Raw genomic sequence first — 27,316 nt, 5'->3', positions numbered from 1 at the left:
TGAAGGCACTGTGTATGTCCTACTGCCCCTACGAACCTCAGGCTCTGTTGAGACATGTGTATGCCTACTGCCCTACGGCAGCTCACTGTTTGACGGACACTGTTTGTATGTGCTACTGCCCTACGGACCTCAGGCTTCTGTTGAATGGACACTGTTGTATGTGCTGAATGCCCCTACGGCAGCTCTGTTGACGAAACTGTTGTATGTCCTACTATGCCCCACGGCAGCTCTTTTGACGACACTGTTGTATGTCTACTGCCCCTACGGCAGCTCTGTTGACGACACTGTTGTATGTCCTACTGCCCCTACGGCAGCTCTGTTGACGACACTGTTGTATGTCCTACTGCCCCTACGGCAGCTCAGGCTCTTGTGACGACACTGTTGTATTCCTACTGCCCCTACGGCAGCTCTGTTGACGGACACTGTTGTATGTCCTACTGCCCCTACGCAGCTCTGTTGACGACACTGTTGTATGTGCTACTGCCCCTACGGCAGCTCTGTGAACGACACTGTTGTATGTCCTACTGCCCCTACGGCGCTCAGGCTCTGTTGACGACACTGTGTATGTCCTACTGCCCCTACGGCACCTCAGGCTCTGTTGACGAACAATGTTGTATGTCCTACTGCACCATTACGGCAGCTCTGTTGACGACCACTGTTGTTCGGGCTACTGCCACTACGGCAACCCTCAGGCTCTGTTGACGACACTGTTGTATGTCCTACTGCCTTACGGCAGCTCTGTTGACGGACAATGTTGTATGTCCTACTGCCCCTACGGCAGCTCTGTGAAGACACTGTTGTATGTCTACTGCCCCTACGGCAGCTCTGTTGAAGACACTGTTGTATGTCCTACTGCCCCTACGGCAGCTCTGTTGACGACACTGTTGTATGTCCTACTGCCCCTACGGCAGCTCTGTGAAGACACTGTTGTATGTCATAGCCCTACGGCAGCTCTGTGACGACACTGTTGTATGTCCTACTGCCCTACGGCAGCTCTGTTGAAGACACTGTTGTATGTGCTACTGCCCCTACGGCAGCTCTGTTGACGACAATGTTGTACTGTCCTACTGCCCCTACGGCAGCTCTGTTGACGACACTGTTGTATGTGCTACTGCCCCCTACGGCAGCTCTGTTGAAGACACCTGTTGTATGTCCTACTGCCATTACGGCAGCTTGTTGAAGACACTGTGTATGTGCTACTGCCCCTACGGCAGCTCTCGTTGACGACACTGTTGTATGTGCTACTGCCCTTACGGCAGCTCTGTTGACGACACTGTTGTATGTCCTACTGCCCCTACGGCAGCTCTGTTGACGACACTGTTGTATGTGCTACTGCCCCTACGGCAGCTCTGTTGAAGACACTGTTGTATGTCCTACTGCCCTTACGGCAGCTCTGTTGACGACACTGGACCTCACCACTACATCCTTTATCATGAAGTTGGTTAGACCTCACCACTACATCATGAAGTTGGTTAGACCTCACCACTACATCATGAAGTTGGTTAGACCTCACCACTACATATGAGTTGTTAGACCCCCACTCATGAGTTGGTTGGACCTCACCACTACCATCCTTTATCATGAAGTTGGTTAGACCTCACCACTACATCCTTTATCATGAAGTTGGTTAGACCTCACCACTACATCATGAAGTTGGTTAGACCTCACCACTACATCATGAAGTTGGTTGGACCTCACCACTACATCCTTTATCATGAAGTTGGTTAGACCTCACCACTACATCATGAAGTTGGTTAGACCTCACCACTACATCCTTTATCATGAAGTTGGTTAGACCTCACCACTACATCATGAAGTTGGTTAGACCTCACCACTACATCATGAAGTTGGTTAGACCTCACCACTACATCATGAAGTTGGTTAGACCTCACCACTAATCATGAAGTGGTTAGACCTCACCACTACATCCTTTATCATGAAGTTGGTTAGACCTCACCACTACATCCTTTATCATGAAGTGGTTAGACCTCACCACTACATCATGAAGTTGGGTTAGAACCTCACCACTACATCCTTTATCATGAAGTTGGTTAGACCTCACCACTACATCATGAATGGTTAGACCCACCACTACATCCTTTATCATGAAGTTGGTTGGACCTCACCACTACATCATGAAGTTGGTTGGACCTCACCACTACATCCTTTACCATACAGTTGGTTGGACCTCACCACTACCATACAGTTGGTTGGACCTCACCACTGGCTCCTTTACCATACAGTTGGTTGGACCTCACCACTACATCCTTTACCATACAGTTGGTTGGACCTCACCACTACCATCATGAAGTTGGTTAGACCTCACCACTACATCCTTTATCATGAAGTTGGTTGGACCTCACCACTACATCCTTTATCATGAAGTTGGTTGGACCTCACCACTACATCCTTTATCATGAAGTTGGTTAGACCTCACCACTACATCATGAAGTTGGTTAGACCTCACCACTACATCCTTTATCATGAAGTTGGTTAGACCTCACCACTACATCCTTTATCATGAAGTTGGTTAGACCTCACCACTACATCATGAAGTTGGTTGGACCTCACCACTACATCATGAAGTTGGTTGGACCTCACCACTACATCCTTTATCATGAAGGTGGTTAGACCTCACCACTACATCATGAAGTTGGTTAGACCTCACCACTACATCATGAAGTTGGTTAGACCTCACCACTACATCCTTTATCATGAAGTTGGTTAGACCTCACCACTACATCCTTTATCATGAAGGTGGTTGGACCTCACCACTACATCCTTTATCATGAAGTTGGTTAGACCTCACCACTACATCCTTTATCATGAAGGTGGTTAGACCTCACCACTACATCCTTTATCATGAAGTTGGTTAGACTCCACCACTCACATGAAGTTGGTTAGACCTCACCACTACATCATGAAGTTGGTTGGACCTCACCACTACATCCTTTATCATGAAGTTGGTTAGACCTCACCACTACATCCTTTATCATGAAGGTGGTTGGACCTCACCACTACATCCTTTATCATGAAGGTGGTTAGACCTCACCACTACATCCTTTATCATGAAGTTGGTTAGACCTCACCACTACATCCTTTATCATGAAGGTGGTTGGACCTCACCACTACATCCTTTATCATGAAGTTGGTTAGACCTCACCACTACATCATGAAGTTGGTTAGACCTCACCACTACATCATGAAGTTGGTTAGAACCTCACCACTACATCATGAAGTTGGTTAGACCTCACACTACATCCTTTATTCATGAGGTGGTTAGACCTCACCACTACATCCTTTATCATGAAGGTGGTTAGACCTCACACAAATTATCATGAAGTTGGTTAGACCTCACCACTACATCATGAGTTGGTTAGACCTCACCACAATCATGAAGTTGTTAGACCTAACCATCCTTTATCATGAAGTTGGTTAGACCTCACCACTACATCCTTTATCATGAAGTTGGTTAGACCTCACCACTACATCATGAAGGTGGTTGGACCTCACCACTACATCATGAAGTTGGTTAGACCTCACCACTACATCATGAAGTTGGTTAGACCTCACCACTACATCATGAAGTTGGTTAGACCTCACCACTACATCCTTTATCATGAAGGTGGTTGGACCTCACCACTACATCCTTTATCATGAAGTTGGTTAGACCTCACCACTACATCCTTTATCATGAAGTTGGTTGGACCTCACCACTACATCCTTTATCATGAAGGTGGGTTGGACCTCACCACTACATCATGAAGTTGGTTAGACCTCACCACCTACATCATGAAGGTTGGTTAGACCTCACCACTACATCCTTTATCATGAAGTTGGTTAGACCTCACCACTACATCCTTTATCATGAAGGTGTTAGACCTCACCACTACATCATGAAGTTGGTTAGACCTCACCACTACATCATGAAGTTGGTTAGACCTCACCACTACATCATGAAGTTGGTTAGACCTCACCACTACATCCTTTATCATGAAGGTGGTTAGACCTCACCACTACATCATGAAGTTGGTTAGACCTCACCACTACATCATGAAGTTGGTTAGACCTCACCACTACATCATGAAGTTGGTTAGACCTCACCACTACATCCTTTATCATGAAGGTGGTTAGACCTCACCACTACATCCTTTATCATGAAGGTGGTTAGACCTCACCACTACATCATGAAGTTGGTTAGACCTCACCACTACATCATGAAGTTGGTTAGACCTCACCACTACATCATGAAGTTGGTTAGGAACCTCACCATACATCCTTTATCATGAAGTTGGTTAGACCTCACCACTACATCCTTTATCATGAAGTTGGTTAGACCTCACCACTACATCATGAGGGGTTGACCTCACAGTACACATGAAGTTGGTTAGACCTCACCACTACATCATGAAGTTGGTTAGACCTCACCACTACATCCTTTATCATGAAGGTGGTTGGACCTCACCACTACATCCTTTATCATGAAGTTGGTTAGACCACTCTAAAATCACGTAGGTCACTTCATTATTCTGTTTTTGTGCATAAAGCCTTACTCAATAAACTACCAATTTACTTAATATCATTGTTGAAATATAGAAACTGGGATTATAAGACTAGATCACAGAGTTGGTTAATGATGGAGACTCCACGTGTGTCCACAGAGTTGGTTAATGATGGAGACTCCACGTGTATCCACAGAGTTGGTTAATGATGGAGACTCCACGTGTATCCACAGAGTTGGTTAATGATGGAGACTCCACGTGTATCCACAGAGTTGGGACCAATGAGTTGGAGACTCCACGTGTATCCACAGAGTTGGTTAATGATGAGGATACTCCACGTGGTCCACAGAGTTGGTTAATGATGGAGACTCCACGTGTTATCCACAGAGTTGGTTAATGATGGAGACTCCACGTGTATCCACAGAGTTGGTTAATGATGGAGGACTCCACGTGTATCCACAGAGTTGTTAATGATGGAGACTCACGTGTGTCCCACAGAGTTGGTAATGATGGACGACTCACGTGTGTCCACAGAGTTTTGGTTAATGATGGAGACTCCACGTGTAATCCACAGAGTGGGTTAAGTATGGAGACTCCATGTGTATCCACAGGAGTTTGGTTAATGATGGAGACTCCACGTGTAATCCACAGCAGTTGGTTAATGAGGAGGACTCCATGTGTATCCACAGAGTTGGTTATGATGAGGGCTCCACGTGTATCCACAGAGTTGGTTCATGATGGGATCCATGTGTATCCACAGAGTTGGTTAATGATGGATACTCCACGCGTATCCAGAGAGTTGGTTAATGATGGGACTCCCACTTGTATCCCACGAGGGTTGGTTATGATGGAGACTCGTCAGTGTATCCCACAGGGTTGGTTAATGATGGAGACGCCACGTATAACCACAGGGGTTGGTTAATGATGGAGCTCCGTGGTATCACGATGGTTTAATGATGGAAATCCACCGTGTATACAGGGTGGGTTATGATGGAAGCACGTTACACGTGTCTGAAGCTCCGGATCACAGGGTTGGTTAAGATGGAGACTCCACGTGTATCCACAGGGGTTGGTTAATGATGGAGAACGTGCCTATAAGAGACCAGTGTATCCACAGAGTTGGTTAATGATGGAGACTCCACGTGATCCAGGTTGTTAAATGATGGGTACTCCACGTGATCCACAGGGTTGGTTTAATGATGGAGAACTCCACGTGTACCACAGGGTTGGTTAATGATGGAGGACTCGTGTCTGTATTCCACAGGTGTTGGTTAATGATGGAGACTCAGGTTATCCACAGAGGTTTGGTTAATGATGCGGAGACTCCACGTTTATCCACAGAGTTGGTTTAATGATGGGACTCCATGTGTATCCAGCAGAGTTGGTTAATGATGGAGTACTCACGTGTATCCACAGGGTTGGTTAATTATGGAGGACGCACGGGTATCCACAGAGTTGGTTATGATGGAGACTCCACGTGTATCCACAGAGTTGGTTAATGATGGAGACTTACGTCGTATCCACAGAGTTGGTTAAGTGATGGGACTCCACCGTGTATCACCAGAGTTGGTTATGATGGAGACTCCTACGTGTATCCACAGAGTTGGTTAATGATGGAGACTCCACGTGTATCCACAGAGTTGGTTAATGATGGGGACTCCATGTGTATCCACAGAGTTGGGTAAATCTGCCTTTTCCTACCAGACCCCTGTCATGTGCGGCAGGGTAGCCTAGTGGTTAGAGTGTTGTACTATTACCTGAACGGTTGCAATTTCGAATCCCCGAGCTGACAAGGTAGAAATCTGTCGTTCTGCCCCTGAACAAGGCAGTTAACCCACTGTTCCCCTGAACAAGGCAGTTAACCCACTGTTCCTAGGCCGCCATTGGAAATAAGAATGTGTTCTTAACTGACTTGCCTAGTTAAATAAAGGTAAAAATAAATACAAATAAATGTGGAATAATCTCAAAGTAACGTTCCATTTGGATGTGTTGTTGTCTCTGGGTTAGGGTTAGGGTTAGGGTTAGGGTTAGTTAGTTTGTGTTTTAAATTGTGTATAATAAATCTATTAGAAGTCACTCTGATCTAGTTGGAACTATGATAGATAGACATTAGAGTTATCTATTTTGTTATCCATTGTAGCTGTAGGAGTCTGTAGTGACTGGTCTGCTCCTCTTCTCCTCAGCAGTCGGTAGTAGTCTGTAGTAGTCTGTAGTAGTCTGTAGTGACTGGTCTACTCCTCTTCTCCTCAGCAGTCGGTAGTAGTCTGTAGTGACTGGTCTGCTCCTCTTCTCAGTAGTCGGTAGTAGTCGGTAGTAGTCTGGTTATGTAGTCTTGTAGTAAGTCTGTGTAGTCTGTAGTGTCGTTAGTATCTGGTCTGCTTCCTCTTCTCAGTATCGGTAGTAGTCTGAGTGACGGTCTGCTCCTCTTCTCAGTAGTCGGTAGTAGTCGGTAGTAGTCTGTAGTAGTCTGTAGTAGTCTGTAGTAGTCGGTAGTAGTCTGTAGTAGTCTGTAGTAGTCGGTAGTAGTCTGTAGTAGTCTGTAGTGACTGGTCTGCTCCTCTTCTCAGTAGTCGGTAGTAGTCTGTAGTGACTGGTCTGCTCCTCTTCTCAGTAGTCTGTAGTAGTCGGTAGTAGTCTGTAGTAGTCTGTAGTAGTCTGTAGTAGTCTGTAGTATCTGGTCTGCTCCTCTTCTCAGTAGTCGGTAGTAGTCGGTAGTATCTGGTCTGCTCTCTCTCCAGTATCGTAGTGTCTGTAGTAGTCTGGTAGTAGTCTTAGTATCTGGTTCTGCTCCTCTTCTCAGTATGTCGGTAGTGAGTCTTAGTATGCTGGTCTGCTCCGCTTCTCATAGTCCGGTAGTAGTCTGTGTACGGTAGTGGAAGTCGTAGTAGTCTGTAGTATCTGGTCTGCTCCTCTTCTCAGTAGTCTGTAGTAGTCTGTATATTCTGGTCTGTCCTTCTTTCTCAGTAGTCTGAGTAGTCTGTAGTATCTGGCTGCTCCTCTTCTCAGTAGTCTGTAGTAGTCTTTAGTGTCTGGTCTGCTCCTTTCTCATAGTCCGTGTAGTAGTCGGTAGTAGTCTGTAGTGAACTGGTCTCTCCTCTTCTCAGTATCGGTAGTAGTCTGTAGTATTGTCTGCTCCTCTTCTCAGTAAGCTGCGGTAGTAGTCTTTAGTATCTGTCTGCTCAGTCTTCTCAGGTAGTTCGGTAGTAGTCTGTAGTATCTGGCGTATGCTCCTTACTTTCTCAGTAGTTCGGTTAGTAGTCCTTATGACTGGGTCGCTCCTCTTCTCAGTTAGTCGGTAGTGTTCTTAGTAGTCTGTATGTGTCGTAGTAATCTGGTCTGCTCCTCTTCTCAGTAGTTCGGTAGAGTCGTAGTAGTCTGTAGTGGTCTGGTCTGCTCCGCTTATCAGTAGTCTGTAGTAAGTCGTATGTCTGGTCGCTCCTCTTCTCATAGTCTGAGTGTACTTTAGTATCTGGGTCCTGACCCTCTTCTCAGTAGTCGGTAGTAGTCTGTAGTAGTCGGTAGTAGTCTGTAGTAGTCGGTAGTAGTCGGTAGTAGTCGGTAGTGTCTGGTCTGCTCCTCTTCTCAGTAGTCTGTAGTAGTCGGTAGTGTCTGGTCTGCTCCTCTTCTCAGTAGTCTGTAGTAGTCGGTAGTAGTCGGTAGTAGTCGGTAGTAGTCTGTAGTGTCTGGTTGTCACTCTTCTCATATCGAGTAAGTCAGTGCTGTAGTACTCGCTACTTCAGTGTGGGTAGTAGTCTGTAGTATGTCTGAGTGCTGCGTCTGTCTCAGTCTAGTTCTATCTCGTGAGGCGTCCTATTCTCGTACCCGTAGTCTGTATGTCTGGTCTGCTCCTCTTCTCAGTAGTCTGTAGTAGTCTGTAGTGTCTGGTCTGCTCCTCTTCTCAGTAGTCTGTAGTAGTCTTTAGTATCTGGTCTGCTCCTCTTCTCAGTAGTCGGTAGTAGTCTGTAGTAGTCTGTAGTAGTCGGTAGTAGTCTGTAGTGTCTGGTCTGCTCCTCTTCTCAGTAGTCTGTAGTAGTCGGTAGTAGTCTGTAGTGTCTGGTCTGCTCCTCTTCTCAGTAGTCTGTAGTAGTCGGTAGTAGTCGGTAGTAGTCTGTAGTGTCTGGTCTGCTCCTCTTCTCAGTAGTCTGTAGTATCTGGTCTGCTCCTCTTCTCAGTAGTCTGTAGTAGTCGTTAGTAGTCTGTAGTAGTCGGTAGTAGTCGGTAGTAGTCTGTAGTAGTCGGTAGTAGTCGGTAGTAGTCGGTAGTAGTCGTTAGCGTTAGTAGTTCGGTAGTAGTTCCTGTAGCAGGATAGTCTGTAGTGTCTGGTCTGCTCCTTCTCAGTAGTCGTACCGGTATTGGCTGTAGTAGTCGGTAAGTAGTCGTGAGTGTCTGTGTAGTCTGTAGTGTCTGGTCTGCTCCTCTTCTCAGTAGTCGTAGTAGTCTGTAGTAGTCTGTAGTAGTCTGTAGTAGTCGGTAGTAGTCTGTAGTAGTCGGTAGTAGTCTGTAGTATCTGGTCTGCTCCTCTTCTCAGTAGTCGGTAGTAGTCGGTAGTAGTCTGTAGTAGTCTGCAGTAGTCTGTAGTAGTCTGTAGTGACTGGTCTGCTCCTCTTCTCAGTAGTCTGTAGTAGTCTGTAGTAGTCTGTAGTAGTCGGTAGTAGTCTGCAGTAGTCTGTAGTGACTGGTCTGCTCCTCTTCTCAGTAGTCTGTAGTAGTCTGTAGTAGTCGGTAGTAGTCTGTAGTATCTGGTCTGCTCCTCTTCTCAGGTGTCTGTAGTAGTCTGTAGTATCTGGTCTGCTCTTATCAGTAGTCTGTTAGGTGGACTGGTCTGCCTCCTCTTATCAGTATTCTGTAGTAGTCTGTGTGTTTGGTCTGCTCTCTTCTCAGTAGTTGTATAGTCTTAGTAGCTGGTTCTGTCTCTTCTCAGTATGTCGGTAGTGATTCTGTAGTATTGGTCTGCTCCTCTTTCTCAGAGTCGGTAGTAGTCTGAGTATCTGGTCTGCTTCCTCTTCTCATAGTCGGTAGTAGTCTGTGTATCTGTGTATCTGGTCTGCTCTCTTCTCAGTATCGTAGTATGTAGTAGTCGTAGTAGCTGTAGTAGTCTGTAGTAGTCGTAAAGTCCTGTAGTAGTCTGTAGTAGTCTGTATGACTGGTCTGTCTCCTCTTCTCAGTAGTCTGAGTTAGTCGGGTAGTAGCTTTAGTATCTGGTCTGCTCCTCTTCTCAGTATCGTAGTATCTGTAGTTCTGGTATGCTCCTCTTATCAGTAGTCTGTAGTAGTCTGTAGTATCTGTCTGCTCTCTTTCTCAGTAGTCGGATAGTAGTCTGTAGTATCTGTCTGCGCCTCTCTCAGTAGTCCGGTAGTAGTCCTTAGTTGTCCTGGTCTGCTCCTGTTCTCAGTAGTCGGTAGTAGTCTGTAGTGTCTGGTCTGCTCCTCTTCTCAGTAGTCGGTAGTAGTCTGTAGTGTCTGGTCTGCTCCTCTTCTCAGTAGTCTGTAGTAGTCGGTAGTATCTGGTCTGCTCCTGTTCTCAGTAGTCGGTAGTAGTCTTTAGTATCTGGTCTGCTCCTCTTCTCAGTAGTCGGTAGTAGTCTGTAGAGTCTGTAGTATCTGGTTGCCTCCTCTTTCTCAGATAGTCGGTAGTAGTCTTAGTAGTCTTTAGTATCTGGTCTGCTCCTCTTCTCTAGTGGTAGTGTCTTGTAGTAGTATAGTCTGTAGTACCGCTCTCTCTCGTAGTAAGTCTGTAGTAGTCTGTAGTGAGTCTGTGTATGCTGGGCTCTCGCCCCCAGTAGTCCCCCCCTAGTATTAGTCGTAGATTGTTGCTCCCTCGTAGTCGGTAGTAGTCTGCTAGTATCTGGTATGCCTCCTCTAGTTCTTAGTAGTCTGTAGTAGTCTGAGGTCTGTAGTTATCTGGTCTGCTCCTCTTCTCCATAGTCGGTAGTAGTCTCGTATTGGTGGTCTGCTCTTTCGTATCTGTTTAGTCTGTAGTAGTCTGTAGTGTCTGGTCTGCTCCTCTTCTCAGTAGTCTGTAGTAGTCTTTATCTGGTCTGCTCCTCTTCTCAGTAGTCGGTAGTAGTCTGTAGTATCTGGTCTGCTCCTCTTCTCAGTAGTCTGTAGTATCTGGTCTGCTCCTCTTCTCAGTAGTCGTCGGTAGTAGTCGTCGTATTGTAGGTCTGGTCTGCTCCTCTTCTCAGTAGTCGGTAGTAGTCCTTTAGTATCTGGTCTGCTTCCTCTTCATAGTAGTCGGGTAGTAGTCTGTAGTAGTCTTAGTGATGAGTACGTCTCTTCTCAGTAAGTCGTAACAGTAGGTCCCTTTAGTAGTCTGCGTCTGCTCTCTTCTCTGGTTAGTCGTTGTCGAGTATTGGTCTGCTTTCTCAGTAGTCGTAGTAGTCTGTAGTATCTGTGTCTGTCTCCGTCTCTCAGTAGTCGTAGTAGTCTGTATTAGTCTGTAGTATCTGAGTCTGCTCCTCTTCTCAGTATCGGTAGTTAGTCGTGATAGTATCTGTAGTATGCTGCCATTCGTATCGAGGCGAGTACTGTCTCTGTTCTCCAGTAGCGGTAGTAGTCTTTAGTGTCTGGTCCTGCTCCTCTTCTCAGTAGTCGGTAGTGTCTTAAGGTTGTCGGGTTGCTCCTGTCTCAGTAGTCGGTAGTAGTCTGTAGTAGTTGTAGTAATTCTGTAGTAAGTCGTTAGTAGTCGGTAGTAGTCGTAGTAGTCGGTAGTAGTCGGTAGTAGTGTGTAGTCGTGTAGTGTCTGTGTATCTGTTGCTCATCTATCATAGATCGGTAGTATGTCTGTAGTATCTGGTTGCTCCTTCTCAGTAGGTCGGTAGTAGTCTGTAGTTAGTCTGTATTATCTGGTCTGCTCCTCTTTCAGTAGTCGGTAGTAAGTCTGTAGTATCTGTCTCTCCTAGCTTCTCAGTAGTCGGTAGTAGTCCTGTCGAGTCTGTAGTATCTGGGTCATGCTCCTCTCTTCTCAGTAGTCGGTAGAGTCTTTAGTATTGGTTCTGCTCTCTCTCAGTAGTCGGTAGTATCTGTAGTATCTGTGTCTGCTCTATTCTCAGTAGTCGGTAGTAGTCTGTAGTACTGGTCTGCTCCTCTTCTCAGTAGTCGGTAGTAGTCTGTAGTATCTGGTCTGCTCCTCTTCTCAGTAGTCGGTAGTAGTCTGTAGTGTCTGGTCTGCTCCTCTTCTCAGTAGTCGGTAGTAGTCTGTAGTGTCTGGTCTGCTCCTCTTCTCAGTAGTCGGTAGTAGTCTGTAGTATCTGGTCTGCGTCTCTCTTTCTCGTAGTCTTAGTAGTCGTTAGTATCGGTCTGCTCGTTATTCTCAGTAGTCGGTAGTAGTCTTTGAGTATCTGGTCTGCTCCTCTTCTCAGTAAGTCTGTAGTAGTCGGTCGTATCTGGTCTGCTCTGTTCTCAGTAGTCGGTAGCGTTTCTTTAGTATCTGGGTCTGCTCTCTTCTCAGTTAGTCGGTAGTATCTGGTAGTAGTTGTATATGTGGTCTGCCTCCTCTTCCTCAGTAGTCGGTAGTAAGTCTGAGTAGTCTTTAGTATCTGGATCTGTCTCTTCTCTCAGTAGTCGGTAGTAGTCTGTAGTAGTCTGTAGTAGTCTGTAGTAGTCTGTAGTGACTGGTCTGCTCCTCTTCTCAGTAGTCTGTAGTAGTCTGTAGTAGTCTGTAGTATCTGGTCTGCTCCTCTTCTCAGTAGTCTGTAGTAGTCTGTAGTATCTGGTCTGCTCCTCTTCCAGTAATTCTGTAGTATCTGGTCTGCTCCTCTTCTCAGTAGTCTGTAGTAGTCTGTAGTAGTCTGTAGTATCTGGTCTGCTCCTCTTCTCAGTAGTCTGTAGTAGTCTGTAGTGTGGTCTGCTCCTCTTCTCAGTAGTCGGTAGTAGTCTGTAGTATCTGGTCTGCTCCTCTTCTCAGTAGTCTGTAGTAGTCTGTAGTAGTCTGTAGTAGTCTGTAGTAGTCTGTAGTGACTGGTCTGCTCCTCTTCTCAGTAGTCTGTAGTAGTCTGTAGTAGTCTGTAGTAGTCTGTAGTATCTGGTCTGCTCCTCTTCTCAGTAGTCTGTAGTAGTCTGTAGTATCTGGTCTGCTCCTCTTCTCAGTAGTCGGTAGTAGTCTTAGTATCTGGTTCGCTCCTATTCTCAGTAGTCTGTAGTATTTGTAGTAGTCTGAGTAGTCTGTAGTATCTGGTCTGCTTCCTCTTCTCATAGTCTGTAGTAGTCTGTAGTTTGGTTCCTGCTCCTCTTCTCAGTAGTCGGTAGTAGTCTGTAGTATCTGGTCTGCTCCTCTTCTCAGTAGTGTAGTACTGGTCGGTGCTCCTCTTCGCGTTAGTCGCGGTATAGTCCCTGTAAGTATCTGTTGCTCCTCTTCTTCAGTGTACGTAGTAGTCGGTAGTAGTCTGTAGTGTCTGGTCTGCTCCTCTTCTCAGTAGTCGGTAGTAGTCTGTAGTATCTGGTCTGCTCCTCTTCTCAGTAGTCGGTAGTAGTCTGTAGTAGTCGGTAGTAGTCTGTTGTAGTCGGTAGTAGTCTGTAGTATCTGGTCTGCTCCTCTTCTCAGTAGTCTGTAGTATCTGGTCTGCTCCTCTTCTCAGTAGTCTGTAGTAGTCTGTAGTAGTCTGTAGTAGTCTGTAGTAGTCGGTAGTAGTCGGTAGTATCTGGTCTGCTCCTCTTCTCAGTAGTCGGTAGTAGTCTGTAGTAGTCTGTAGTATCTGGTCTGCTCCTCTTCTCAGTAGTCGGTAGTAGTCTGTAGTAGTCTGTAGTGTCTGGTCTGCTCCTCTTCTCAGTAGTCGGTAGTAGTCTGTAGTAGTCTGTAGTATCTGGTCTGCTCCTCTTCTCAGTAGTCTGTAGTAGTCTGTAGTATCTGGTCTGCTCCTCTTCTCAGTAGTCGGTAGTAGTCTGTAGTATCTGGTCTGCTCCTCTTCTCAGTAGTCGGTAGTAGTCTTTAGTGTCTGGTCTGCTCCTCTTCTCAGTAGTCGGTAGTAGTCTTTAGTGTCTGGTCTGCTCCTCTTCTCAGTAGTCGGTAGTAGTCTGTAGTAGTCTGTAGTAGTCTGTAGTAGTCGGTAGTAGTCGGTAGTAGTCGTAGTAGTCGGTAGTAGTCTGTAGTAGTCTGTAGTAGTCGGTAGTAGTCGGTAGTAGTCTGTAGTATCTGGTCTGCTCCTCTTCTCAGTAGTCGGTAGTAGTCTGTAGTATCTGGTCTGCTCCTCTTCTCAGTAGTCGGTAGTAGTCTGTAGTATCTGGTCTGCTCCTCTTCTCAGTAGTCGGTAAGTAGTCTGTAGTAGTCTGTAGTATCTGGTCTGCTCCTCTTCTCAGTAGTCGGTAGTAGTCTGTAGTATCTGGTCTGCTCCTCTTCTCAGTAGTCGGTAGTAGTCTGTAGTAGTCTGTAGTGACTGGTCTGCTCCTCTTCTCAGTAGTCTGTAGTAGTCTGTAGTATCTGGTCTGCTCCTGCTCTCAGTAGTCGGTAGTAGTCGTAGTATCTGTCTGCTCCTTCTCAGTAGTCTGTGTAGTCTGTAGTAATCTGGTCTGCTCCTCCTTCTTCAGTAGTCGGTAGGTAGTCTGTAGTATCTGAGTCTGTTCCTCTTCTCAGTAGTCGGTAGTAGTCGGAGTGTCTGGTCTGCTCTCTTCTCATAGCGGTAGTATTCTGTAGTAGTCTGTAGTATCTGGTCTGCTTCCTATTTCAGTTAGTCTTAGTAGTCGGTAGATACTGGTATCTGCTCCTGTTCTCAGTAGTTCGGTAAGTAGTCTTTAGTATCTGGTTGCTCCTCTCTGCAGTAGTCGGTAGTAGTCTGCTAGTAGTCTGTAGTTTCTGGTCTGCTCCTCTTCTCAGTAGTCTGTAGTAGTCTTTAGTAGTCTGGGTCTGCCCTTTTCTCAGTAGTCGGTAGTAGTCTGTAGTAGTCGGTAGTAGTCTGTAGTAGTCGGTAGTAGTCTGTAGTATCTGGTCTGCTCCTCTTCTCAGTAGTCTGTAGTAGTCTGTAGTAGTCTGTGTAGTCGTAGTATATGGTTCTGGCTCCTCTCTCAGTGTCTGTAGGTAGTCTTAGTATCTTGTCTGTCCTCTTCTCAGTAGTCGGTTCTTAGTCTGTGAGTATCTGGTCTGCTCCTCTGCGTCGTAGTCTGTAGTAGTCTGTAGATAGTCTGTAGTATCTGGTCTGCTCCTCTCCAGTATCTTTAGTAGTCTGTAGGTGTGGTCTGTCCTCTTCTCAAGTATCGGTATAGTCTAGTAGAATCGGTCTGCTCCTCTTCTCAGTAGTCTGTAGTGACTGGTCTGCTCCTCTTCTCAGTAGTCTGTAGTAGTCTGTATATTCTGGTTCTGCTCCTCTTCTCAGTAGTCGGTAGTAGTCGGTAGTAGTCTGTAGTGTCTGGTCTGCTCCTCTTCTCAGTAGTCGGTAGTAGTCTGTAGTATCTGGTCTGCTCCTCTTCTCAGTAGTCTGTAGTAGTCTGTAGTAGTCGGTAGTAGTCGGTAGTAGTCTGTAGTATCTGGTCTGCTCCTCTTCTCAGTAGTCGGTAGTAGTCTTTAGTATCTGGTCTGCTCCTCTTCTCAGTAGTCGGTAGAAGTCTGTAGTAGTCTTGTAGTATACTGGTCTTGCTCACTTCTTGTCAGATAGTCGTAGAGTCTGTAGTGTCTTTAGGTCTGGTCTGCCATCTTCTCAGTAGTCGGTAGTAGTCTGTAGTATCTGTAGTATCGGTCTGCTCTCTTCTCAGTAGTCGGTAGTGTCTGTTAGTATCTGGTCTTGCCTCTTCCAGAGTCGGTAGTAGTCTTTAGTGTCTGGTCTGCTCTCTTCAGGTCGTAGTAAAGTACGTCTAGTATGTCTTTAGAAACTGTCTGGTCTGCTCCTGTTCTAGTAGTCGGTCGTAAGTATGTCTGTAGTAGGCTGTTAGTATCTGTATTATGTCGGTAGTAGTTCTGTAGTATCTTTGGTAGTGTCGGTAGTATCGGATAGTAGTCGTAGTAAGTCGGTAGTAGTCAGGTAGTAGTCTGTAGTATCTGGTCTGCTCCTCTTCTCAGTAGTCGGTAGTAGTTTGTAGTATCTGGTCTGCTCCTCTTCTCAGTAGTCGGTAGTAGTCTGTAGTAGTCTGTAGTATCTGGTCTGCTCCTCTTCTCAGTAGTCGGTAGTAGTCTGTAGTATCTGGTCTGCTCCTCTTCTCAGTAGTCGTAGGTAGTCTGTAGTAGTCTTGTAGTATCTGGTCTGCTCCTCTTCTCAGTAGTCGGTAGTAGTCCTTTAGTATCTGGTTGCTCCTCTTCTCAGTAGTCGGTATAGTCTGTGTAGTATCTGGTCTGTCTCCTCTTCTCAGTGTTCTTAGTAGTCTGTTAGATCTGGTCTGCTCCTCTTCTCAGTAGTCGGTAGTAGTCTGTAGTAGTCTGTAGTAGTCTGTAGTAGTCGGTAGTAGTCTGTAGTAGTCTGTAGTAGTCTGTAGTGACTGGTCTGCTCCTCTTCTCAGTAGTCGGTAGTAGTCTGTAGTAGTCTGTAGTATCTGGTCTGCTCCTCTTCTCAGTAGTCTGTAGTAGTCTGTAGTATCTGGTCTGCTCCTCTTCTCAGTAGTCGGTAGTAGTCTGTAGTATCTGGTCTGCTCCTCTTCTCAGTAGTCGGTAGTAGTCTTTAGTATCTGGTCTGCTCCTCTTCTCAGTAGTCGGTAGTAGTCTGTAGTAGTCTGTAGTATCTGGTCTGCTCCTCTTCTCAGTAGTCGGTAGTAGTCTGTAGTATCTGGTCTGCTCCTCTTCTCAGTAGTCGGTAGTAGTCTGTAGTATCTGGTCTGCTCCTCTTCTCAGTAGTCGGTAGTAGTCTTTAGTGTCTGGTCTGCTCCTCTTCTCAGTAGTCGGTAGTAGTCTTTAGTGTCTGGTCTGCTCCTGTTCTCAGTAGTCGGTAGTAGTCTGTAGTAGTCTGTAGTAGTCAGTAGTAGTCGGTAGTAGTCTGTAGTAGTCTGTAGTAGTCGGTAGTAGTCGGTAGTAGTCTGTAGTATCTGGTCTGCTCCTCTTCTCAGTAGTCTGTAGTAGTCTTTAGTATCTGGTCTGCTCCTCTTCTCAGTAGTCGGTAGTAGTCTGTAGTATCTGGTCTGCTCCTCTTCTCAGTAGTCGGTAGTAGTCTGTAGTAGTCTGTAGTATCTGGTCTGCTCCTCTTCTCAGTAGTCGGTAGTAGTCTGTAGTAATGGTCTAGCCTCCTCTTCTCAGTAGTCCGGTAGTAGTCTGTAGTAGTCTGTAGTATCTGGTCTGCTCCTCTTCTCAGTAGTCGGTAGTAGTCTTTAGTATCTGGTCTGCTCCTCTTCTCAGTAGTCGGTAGTAGTCTGTAGTATCTGGTCTGCTCCTCTTCTCAGTAGTCTGTAGTAGTCTGTAGTTATTGGGTCCTGCTCCTTCTTCTCAGTATTCGTAGTAGTCTTGTAGTATTTTTCCTGTGGTCTGCTCCTCTTCTCAGTAGTCTGTAGTAGTCTGTAGTGTCTGGTCTGCTCCTCTTAGTAGTCGGTAGTAGTCTGTAGTAGTCTGTAGTATCGGTTGTCCTCTTCTCAGTAGTCTGTAGTAGTCGGTAGTATCTGGTCTGCTCCTGTTCTCAGTAGTCGGTAGTAGTCTTTAGTATCTGGTCTGCTCCTCTTCTCAGTAGTCGGTAGTAGTCTGTAGTAGTCTGTAGTATCTGGTCTGCTCCTCTTCTCAGTAGTCGGTAGTAGTCTGTAGTGTCTGGTCTGCTCCTCTTCTCAGTAGTCGGTAGTAGTCTGTAGTAGTCTGTAGTAGTCTGTAGTAGTCTGTAGTAGTCTGTAGTGACTGGTCTGCTCCTCTTCTCAGTAGTCTGTAGTAGTCTGTAGTAGTCTGTAGTAGTCTGTAGTATCTGGTCTGCTCCTCTTCTCAGTAGTCTGTAGTAGTCTGTAGTATCTGGTCTGCTCCTCTTCTCAGTAGTCTGTAGTAGTCTGTAGTATCTGGTCTGCTCCTCTTCTCAGTAGTCTGTAGTAGTCTGTAGTAGTCTGTAGTATCTGGTCTGCTCCTCTTCTCAGTAGTCTGTAGGTTGCCTTCAGTCTCGGTAGTGTTGGTATGCTCGTCTCTCTCGTGTCGTCAGTGTCTGTAGTATCTTGGTTGTCCTATCAGATCTTATGACTGGGCTCCTTCTCAGTAGTCGGTAGTAGTCTGTAGTATCTGGTCTGCTCCTCTTCTCAGTAGTCGGTAGTAGTCGGTAGTAGTCTGTAGTGTCTGGTCTGCTCCTCTTCTCAGTAGTCTGTAGTAGTCTGTAGTATCTGGTCTGCTCCTCTTCTCAGTAGTCTGTAGTAGTCTGTAGTATTTGTATTGTAGTCTGTAGTAGTCCTGTAGTTAGTGCGGTAGTAGGTCCTGTAGTTATCTGGTCTGCTCCTTCTCAGTAGTCGGTAGTAGTCTGTAGTTTCTGGTCTGCTCCTCTTCTCATATTATCGGTAGTAGTCGTAGTATCTGTAGTGTTCTGGTCTGCTCCTCTCTCAGTAGTCGGTAAGTAGTCTTTAGTGTCTGGAGTCTGCTCCTCTTCTCAGTATCGGTAGAGTCTGTAGTAGTCGGTAGTAGTCTGTAGTAGTCTGTAGTACGTCTGTACTTGTAGTCGGTAGATAGTTCTGTATAGTTCGGTAGTAGTCTGTAGTAGTCTGTAGTAGTCTTTAGTATCTGGTCTGCTCCTCTTCTCAGTAGTCGGTAGTAGTCTGTAGTAGTCTGTAGTATCTGCTCCTCTTCTCAGTAGTCGGTAGTAGTCTGTAGTAGTCTTTAGTGTCTGGTCTGCTCCTCTTCTCAGTAGTCGGTATAGTCGGTAGTAGTCTGTAGTTTCTGGTCTGCTCCTCTTCTCAGTAGTCGGTAGTAGTCTGTAGTATCTGGTCTGCTCCTCTTCTCAGTAGTCGGTAGTAGTCTGTAGTGTCTGGTCTGCTCCTCTTCTCAGTAGTCTGTAGTAGTCTTTAGTATCTGGTCTGCTCCTCTTCTCAGTAGTCGGTAGTAGTCTGTAGTAGTCTGTAGTAGTCTGTAGTAGTCGTAGTAGTCTGTAGTAGTCTGTAGTAGTCTGTAGTAGTCGGTAGTAGTCGGTAGTAGTCGGTAGTAGTCTGTAGTATCTGGTCTGCTCCTCTTCTCAGTAGTCGGTAGTAGTCTGTAGTATCTGGTCTGCTCCTCTTCTCAGTAGTCGGTAGTAGTCTGTAGTATCTGGTCTGCTCCTCTTCTCAGTAGTCGGTAGTAGTCTGTAAGGTCTGTAGTAATCTGGTTGGCACTCCTCTTCTCAGTAGTCGGTAGTAGTCTGTTAGTATATTGTCGCTCCTCTTCTCAGTAGTCGGTAGGTAGTGTCGTATAGTCTGTAGATCTGGTCTGCTCCTCTTCTCATAGTCGGTAGGAGTAGTACTTTAGTATTGGTCTGCTCCTCTTCCTCAGTAGTCGGTTAGAGTCTGTAGTACTCTGGTCTGCTCCCTTCTCAGTAGTCTTAGTAGTCTGTAGTATTCTGTGTCTGCTCCATCTTCTCAGTAGTGGTATCGTAGTCTGTAGTAGTCTGTACGTTAGGTCTGTGTAGTAGTCTGTAGTAGTCGGTAGTAGTCTGTAGTAGTCTGTAGTAGTCTGTAGTATCTGGTCTGCTCCTCTTCTCAGTAGTCTGTAGTAGTCGTAGTAGTCTGTAGATCTGGTCTGCTCCTCTTCTCAGTAGTCTGTAGTAGTCTGTAGTATCTGGTCTGCTCCTCTTCTCAGTAGTCTGTAGTAGTCTGTAGTATCTGGTCTGCTCCTCTTCTCAAGTAGTCGGTAGTAGTCTGTATAGTATCTGTCTGCTCCTCTTCTAGACGTCAGTAGTCCTGTAGTAGTTCTTGTATGGCTCTCGGTAGTCTGTAGTAGTCTGGATCTGGTCTGCTCCTCTTCTCAGTTAGTCTGGTAGTAGTACTGTAGTATTCTGGTCGTCTCTCTCGTATCGTAGTAGTCTTAGTATCTGTCGCCTCTCCATACGGTGTGTCGTAGTCTTCTAGTATCTGGTCTGCTCCTCTTCTCAGTAGTCGGTAGTAGTCGGTAGTAGTCGGTAGTAGTTCTGTATAGATCTGTAGTGACTGGTAGCTGCCTCTTCTCAGTAGTCTGCTAGTAAGTCTGTAGTGACTGGTCTGCTCCCTCTCTCATATCGGTCAGTAGTCTGTAGTATCTGGTTGCTCCTCTGCTCAGTAGGTCGGTAGTAGTATGTAGTATCTGGTCTGCTCCTCTTCCTAGTAGTCCTGTAGTAGTCTTAGGTTGGTCTGGCTCCTCTTTCTCAGTAGTCCTGTATTAGTCTGTAGTGTCTGGTCTGTCCTCCTTTCTCATGCCTGTAGCTAGTATCTGTCTGCTCCCTCGATCTGTAGTTCCTGTAGTATCTGTCTGCTCCTCCGTCTCATAGTCCGTAAGTAGTCTGTAGTATCTGGTCTGCTCCTCTTCTCAGTAGTCGGTAGTAGTCTGTAGTATCTGTGAAATCTGTCCTCTCTCTATCGTCTGAGTAGTCTAGACGGCGCCTCCTCTCAGAGCTCTGTGTAGCGTAGTCTGGTCTGCTCCTCTTCTCAGTAGTCGGTAGTAGTCTTTAGTGTCTGGTCTGCTCCTCTTCTCCTCAGTCTCTCTGTACAAAGGCTCTTATTGATTGTCTCCATCCAGCAGCATTACCATGTGAATAACTCTTCCAACGCAGTAGCAGAATAGTTCAACAGGCTAGATCTGATGCCTTTCCAGAGCAGACCGACGTGACCTGTTACAGAGGCCGTTTGTTGCAGTTCTGAGTTGAAACATAATTGATATCATCTGTAGAGAAGAGAGCTCTGTGGCGTACCGGACATTCCAGCCTTGCTGGGTTAGGGGTGAGGGGAGGAGCACCAGAGCGCCTCAGCATTGCCAGGATGTTGGGCACAGAGTCATGTGACAATCAGCCACTGGATGGTAGAATGACTGTAGTTCAGCTCCTCTCTGAGGAACATTTGTTCTGGTAGAATGACTGTAGTTCAGCTCCTCTCTGAGGAACATTTGTTCTGGTAGAATGACTGTAGTTCAGCTCCTCTCTAGGAAATTTGTTCTGGTAGAATGACTGTAGTTTCGCTCCTCCTCTGGGGAGGGAAGAACATTTGTTCTCGGTTAGAGATAGACTGTAGTTCAGCTCCTCTCTGAGGAACATTTGTTCTGGTAGAATGACTGTAGTTCAGCTCCTCTCTGAGGAACATTTGTTCTGGTAGAATGACTGTAGTTCAGCTCCTCTCTGAGGAACATTTGTTCTGGTAGAATGACTGTAGTTCAGCTCCTCTCTGAGGAACATTTGTTATAACAGCTTTTGGACTTTTTGGGGCATCCTGTTCCACGGTCTGAGTGTTCTCTCTGGGTTGTCCCGCCCCCCCCTTCTCCATCTGTGTGTCTGTGATGATTCTAGGATGGAGAATGTGATGGAGCCAACCAGTGTGAGGAAGGTTCCTATAAAGATTGTTCACTCAGAGAGCGAGAAGGAGAAGGAGAGTCGACAGTACCTGCTGCGTCACAGTCACTCCACAGTGGAAGAAGCCCAGGGGCCCGGTCTGGTCCCCCTCAGCAGCCTGGGGACCTCAGGGTCCCCGGAACAGTCCTACTCTCTGTTCTGTGCCTACAGCCGGCAGAGGGACCAGGGGCCAGAGATAGAGAAGACACTGGCTCCACCCAGCTACCCAGCCCCAGAACTGCCTACATCCCCACCCCTTTACCAAACTCCAACCCATGAGATGGACCTGGAGCAACACAGAGACACACACATGGGTCCTCTCAGGGTCCACAACAGCCAAATGGCAGTCCTGGCCACATCCCCACCCAGCCGGCAGACCACCTCGGACCCAGACCCCCCCAGCGGTAACTGTGTGTTCCCTCCCGTCCCTCTCCCCCACTCTGAGGAGGATGTGAAGAGAGAGCAGCTGGCCAGAGACATCATGAATAAGGACCGGTCCCTAGCTGACATCTTGGACAAGAGCTGGAGGAGGACCACCATGGACGTGATGGAGGGACTCTTTCCCCAGGGAGAAGTGCTGCTGGAGGGGAAGGAGAGGAGGAATGTGTCCCCCAAACACTCCTCACCACGGTCTTCAGAGGACAGGTCAGTTACTGCTCTTAACACCTAACCCTACTCCTTACCCTACCCCTTACCTAACCATACCCTTTACCTAACCGTGAAAACTTATGTTGTCCGCCCTGTGGTGTTCCCTCCATCCGCCGCCTTCCCACGGTCGTCGCATCGTCCCTTTGGCATTGTCGGTGGTCCCCCCGCCCTTCGCTTGCCCTCGGCTCTCCGGTCCTGGAGGAGGGGTGGTGGTGGTGTTTTTGTGTGTTTGTCCCACACCCCTGACACCCCGCCGACGGGCCTCCTCGTGCCTGTGTGACTCTCCCTCCCTCTGACTTTGCCGCTCGCCCGCCTCCCCAGATCCGGCTCCGTCTCCCTCCCGTCCCCTGGCTTCACATCCGCGGCCCCCCCCCTGGCTGTTCCTCGTTTGCCACCCCTCTCCCCACTCGCCTGTCCTCTCTCTATAAAAGGAACTAGGCTAATTATATACTCCGTCAAGCACCCCTTCCTTTAACACCCACAAAACTCAAAAAGAAATAACAGGAGCTATCCCGGCGATAAAATAAAAAGGAAAAGCCAAACCCCAGTACTTTAATTCTCATAGCACTTAAGACAATCTTTATCGCAATAACTGAAAAGACTCTACAATTCCATTGTTTATAACAGTCAAAAGGACCAACACAACCGAGAATTTTACTACATTATTCCTTACACTAAATCCGGCCTCCTCAGACCACTCATTCCCATGTAATCAAATAGCCTAATTCCAGATAACGACTATAAAACCCAAAAAAATTCACACATAAACACTCTGACCAACAACAACAAACACTTAGAACCCAATTCTGCCTCGTCGACTCGACTACAAAACAAAATTCCCTCTAACACCCCCTTTTTATTCCTAAGCCCCCCCCTTCCGAATTAAAAATCTCCCCCCTAAAAACATCATTCCTTCCAATAAATTAAAAAACCACATTCATGATTAATATCACACCACATCACACTCACATTTCCTAACACAATCACTCAAACTACCAGTAACAAACCATCAGCACACAAACTATCCAAATCCAACAATAACCAAAATCCCTACACCCCCCATACCCGTCCTTCCCTTGTCCCCTTTATTAAACAAAAGACTTCAAATACAATAATTATTCCCAACCTAAACCCAACATAAAAGATTAACCAAGACTCGCAAACAAAGCCTTGAAACCCCCCCCTCCCCCCTCACAATATTCATAAGCAAGCCGCCCCCTCTTCTCCGATGCAACAACACTAATTATTCTATCCAACAATATTTTAAAACAAAGTCCCCTTGCACAATTTTTTCCTTCCATGAATATTTCCAAATAAAAACTAAAAAAAACCGTCAAACCAACGTACATAACTGGCTAATGTACAGTCACTAGATAACAAGATGAGGACCTCTGATCGTCCCTCCAGTTTACTGGTTAATGTACAGTCACTAGATAATAAGATGGCGGACATCTGATCATCCTCCATTCTACTGGCTAATGTACAGTCAATAGATCATAAGAGGAGGAATCCTGATCGTCCCTCAATTCTACTGACTAATGTACAGTCACTAGATAATAAGATGGGAGGACCTCTGATCGTCCTCCATTCTACTGACTACTGTACAGTCATCTAGATAATAAGATGGAGGACCTCTGATAGTCCCTCCATTTTACTGGCTAATGTACAGTCATCTAGATAATACGACGGAGGACCTCTGATCGTCCCTCCATTCTACTGGCTAATGTACAGTCACTAGATAATAAGATGGAGGACCTCTGATCGTCCCTCCATTCTACTGACTAATGTACAGTCACTAGATAATACGATGGAGGACCTCTGATTGTCCCTCCATTCTACTGACTAATGTACAGTCACTTGATAATAAGATGGAGGACCTATCAATCGTCCCTCCATTCTACTGGCTAATGTACAGTCACTAGATAATAAGATGGAGGACCTCCGATCGTCCCTCCATTCTACTGGCTAATGTACAGTCACTTGATAATAAGACGGAGGACCTCTGATCGTCCCTCCATTCTACTGGCTAATGTACAGTCACTTGATAATAAGACGGAGGACCTCTGATCGTCCCTCCATTCTACTGGTTAATGTACAGTCACTAGATAATAAGACGGAGGACCTCTGATCGTCCCTCAATTTTACTGGCTAATGTACAGTCACTAGATAATAAGATGGAGGACCTCTGATCGTCCCTCCATTCTACTGACTAATGTACAGTCACTAGATAATAAGATGGAGGACCTCTGATCGTCCCTCCATTCTACTGACTAATGTACAGTCACTAGATAATAAGATGGAGGACCTCTGATCGTCCCTCCATTCTACTGACTACTGTACAGTCACTAGATAATAAGATGGAGGACCTCTGATAGTCCCTCCATTTTACTGGCTAATGTACAGTCACTAGATAATACGACGGAGGACCTCTGATCGTCCCTCCATTCTACTGGCTAATGTACAGTCACTAGATAATAAGATGGAGGACCTCTGATCGTCCCTCCATTCTACTGACTAATGTACAGTCACTAGATAATACGATGGAGGACCTCTGATTGTCCCTCCATTCTACTGACTAATGTACAGTCACTTGATAATAAGATGGAGGACCTATCAATCGTCCCTCCATTCTACTGGCTAATGTACAGTCACTAGATAATAAGATGGAGGACCTCCGATCGTCCCTCCATTCTACTGGCTAATGTACAGTCACTTGATAATAAGACGGAGGACCTCTGATCGTCCCTCCATTCTACTGGCTAATGTACAGTCACTTGAAAATAAGACGGAGGACCTCTGATCGTCCCTCCATTCTACTGGTTAATGTACAGTCACTAGATAATAAGACGGAGGACCTCTGATCGTCCCTCAATTTTACTGGCTAATGTACAGTCACTAGATAATAAGATGGAGGACCTCTGATCGTCCCTCCATTCTACTGACTAATGTACAGTCACTAGATAATAAGATGGAGGACCTCTGATCGTCCCTCCATTCTACTGGCTAATGTACAGTCACTAGATAATAAGATGGAGGACCTCTGATCGTCCCTCCATTTTACTGGCTAATGTACAGTCACTAGATAATAAGACGGAGGACCTCTGATCGTCCCTCCATTCTACTGACTAATGTACAGTCACTAGATAATACGATGGAGGACCTCTGATCGTCCCTCCATTCTACTGGCTAATGTACAGTCACTAGATAATAAGATGGAGGACCTCTGATCGTCCCTCCATTCTACTGGCTAATGTACAGTCACTAGATAATAAGATGGAGGTCCTCTGATCGTCCCTCCATTCTACTGGTTAATGTACAGTCACTAGATAATAAGATGGAGGACCTCTGATCGTCCCTCCATTCTACTGACTAATGTACAGTCACTAGATAATAAGATGGAGGACCTCTGATCGTCCCTCCATTCTACTGGCTAATGTACAGTCACTAGATAACAAGATGGAGGACCTCTGATCGTCCCTCCATTTTACTGGTTAATGTACAGTCACTAGATAATAAGATGGAGGACATCTGATCATCCCTCCATTCTACTGGCTAATGTACAGTCACTAGATAATAAGATGGAGGACCTCTGATCGTCCCTCCATTCTACTGACTAATGTACAGTCACTAGATAATAAGATGGAGGACCTCTGATCGTCCCTCCATTCTACTGACTACTGTACAGTCACTAGATAATAAGATGGAGGACCTCTGATAGTCCCTCCATTTTACTGGCTAATGTACAGTCACTAGATAATACGACGGAGGACCTCTGATCGTCCCTCCATTCTACTGACTAATGTACAGTCACTTGATAATAAGATGGAGGACCTATCAATCGTCCCTCCATTCTACTGGCTAATGTACAGTCACTAGATAATAAGATGGAGGACCTCCGATCGTCCCTCCATTCTACTGGCTAATGTACAGTCACTTGATAATAAGACGGAGGACCTCTGATCGTCCCTCCATTCTACTGGCTAATGTACAGTCACTTGATAATAAGACGGATGACTTCTGATCGTCCCTCCATTCTACTGGTTAATGTACAGTCACTAGATAATAAGACGGAGGACCTCTGATCGTCCCTCAATTTTACTGGCTAATGTACAGTCACTAGATAATAAGATGGAGGACCTCTGATCGTCCCTCCATTCTACTGACTAATGTACAGTCACTAGATAATAAGATGGAGGACCTCTGATCGTCCCTCCATTCTACTGGCTAATGTACAGTCACTAGATAATAAGATGGAGGACCTCTGATTGTCCCTCCATTTTACTGGCTAATGTACAGTCACTAGATAATAAGACGGAGGACCTCTGATCGTCCCTCCATTCTACTGACTAATGTACAGTCACTAGATAATACGATGGAGGACCTCTGATCGTCCCTCCATTCTACTGGCTAATGTACAGTCACTAGATAATAAGATGGAGGACCTCTGATCGTCCCTCCATTCTACTGGCTAATGTACAGTCACTAGATAATAAGATGGAGGACCTCTGATCGTCCCTCCATTCTACTGGCTAATGTACAGTCACTAGATAATAAGATGGAGGACCTCTGATCGTCCCTCCATTCTACTGGCTAATGTACAGTCACTAGATAATAAGATGGAGGACCTCTGATCGTCCCTCCATTCTACTGGCTAATGTACAGTCACTAGATAATAAGATGGAGGACCTCTGATTGTCCCTCCATTCTACTGGCTAATGTAGAGTCACTTGATAATAAGATGGAGGACCTCTGATTGTCCCTCCATTCTACTGGCTAATGTACAGTCACTTGATAATAAGATGGAGGACCTCTGATTGTCCCTCCATTCTACTGGCTAATGTAGAGTCACTAGATAATCAGATGGAGGACCTCTGATCGTCCCTCCATTCTACTGGCTAATGTACAGTCACTAGATAATAAGATGGAGGTCCTCTGATCGTCCCTCCATTCTACTGGTTAATGTACAGTCACTAGATAATAAGATGGAGGACCTCTGATCGTCCCTCCATTCTACTGACTAATGTACAGTCACTAGATAATAAGATGGAGGACCTCTGATCGTCCCTCCATTCTACTGGCTAATGTACAGTCACTAGATAATAAGATGGAGGACCTCTGATCGTCCCTCCATTCTACTCACTAATGTACAGTCACTAGATAATAAGATGGAGGACCTCTGATCGTCCCTCCATTCTACTGACTACTGTACAGTCACTAGATAATAAGATGGAGGACCTCTGATAGTCCCTCCATTTTACTGGCTAATGTACAGTCACTAGATAATACGACGGAGGACCTCTGATCGTCCCTCCATTCTACTGGCTAATGTACAGTCACTAGATAATAAGATGGAGGACCTCTGATCGTCCCTCCATTCTACTGACTAATGTACAGTCACTAGATAATACGATGGAGGACCTCTGATTGTCCCTCCATTCTACTGACTAATGTACAGTCACTTGATAATAAGATGGAGGACCTATCAATCGTCCCTCCATTCTACTGGCTAATGTACAGTCACTAGATAATAAGATGGAGTACCTCCGATCGTCCCTCCATTCTACTGGCTAATGTACAGTCACTTGATAATAAGACGGAGGACCTCTGATCGTCCCTCCATTCTACTGGCTAATGTACAGTCACTTGATAATAAGACGGAGGACCTCTGATCGTCCCTCCATTCTACTGGTTAATGTACAGTCACTAGATAATAAGACGGAGGACCTCTGATCGTCCCTCAATTTTACTGGCTAATGTACAGTCACTAGATAATAAGATGGAGGACCTCTGATCGTCCCTCCATTCTACTGGCTAATGTACAGTC

The 27,316-nt window shown here is 46.0% G+C and overlaps 1 protein-coding gene across 1 annotated transcript in view; it reads left to right on the top strand.

Moving 5' to 3' along the window:
• LOC120054383 (protein Shroom2-like) overlaps positions 1-27,316 on the top strand; it is a 157,242-nt gene that overhangs the window by 125,201 nt on the left and 4,725 nt on the right. Inside the window, exon 8 of the mRNA XM_039001795.1 lies at positions 20,803-21,489. Within this exon, the coding sequence (XP_038857723.1) occupies positions 20,803-21,489 (687 nt within the window). The remainder of the gene's footprint in view (positions 1-20,802; positions 21,490-27,316) is intronic.

The sequence above is a fragment of the Salvelinus namaycush genome, chromosome 10 (assembly GCF_016432855.1).
Source record: "Salvelinus namaycush isolate Seneca chromosome 10, SaNama_1.0, whole genome shotgun sequence".
In the NCBI taxonomy this organism is placed as follows: Eukaryota; Metazoa; Chordata; class Actinopteri; order Salmoniformes; family Salmonidae; genus Salvelinus; species Salvelinus namaycush.
The sequence above is the reverse complement of the archived record's forward strand: the minus strand, read 5'-3'. Positions and strand labels throughout refer to the sequence as shown.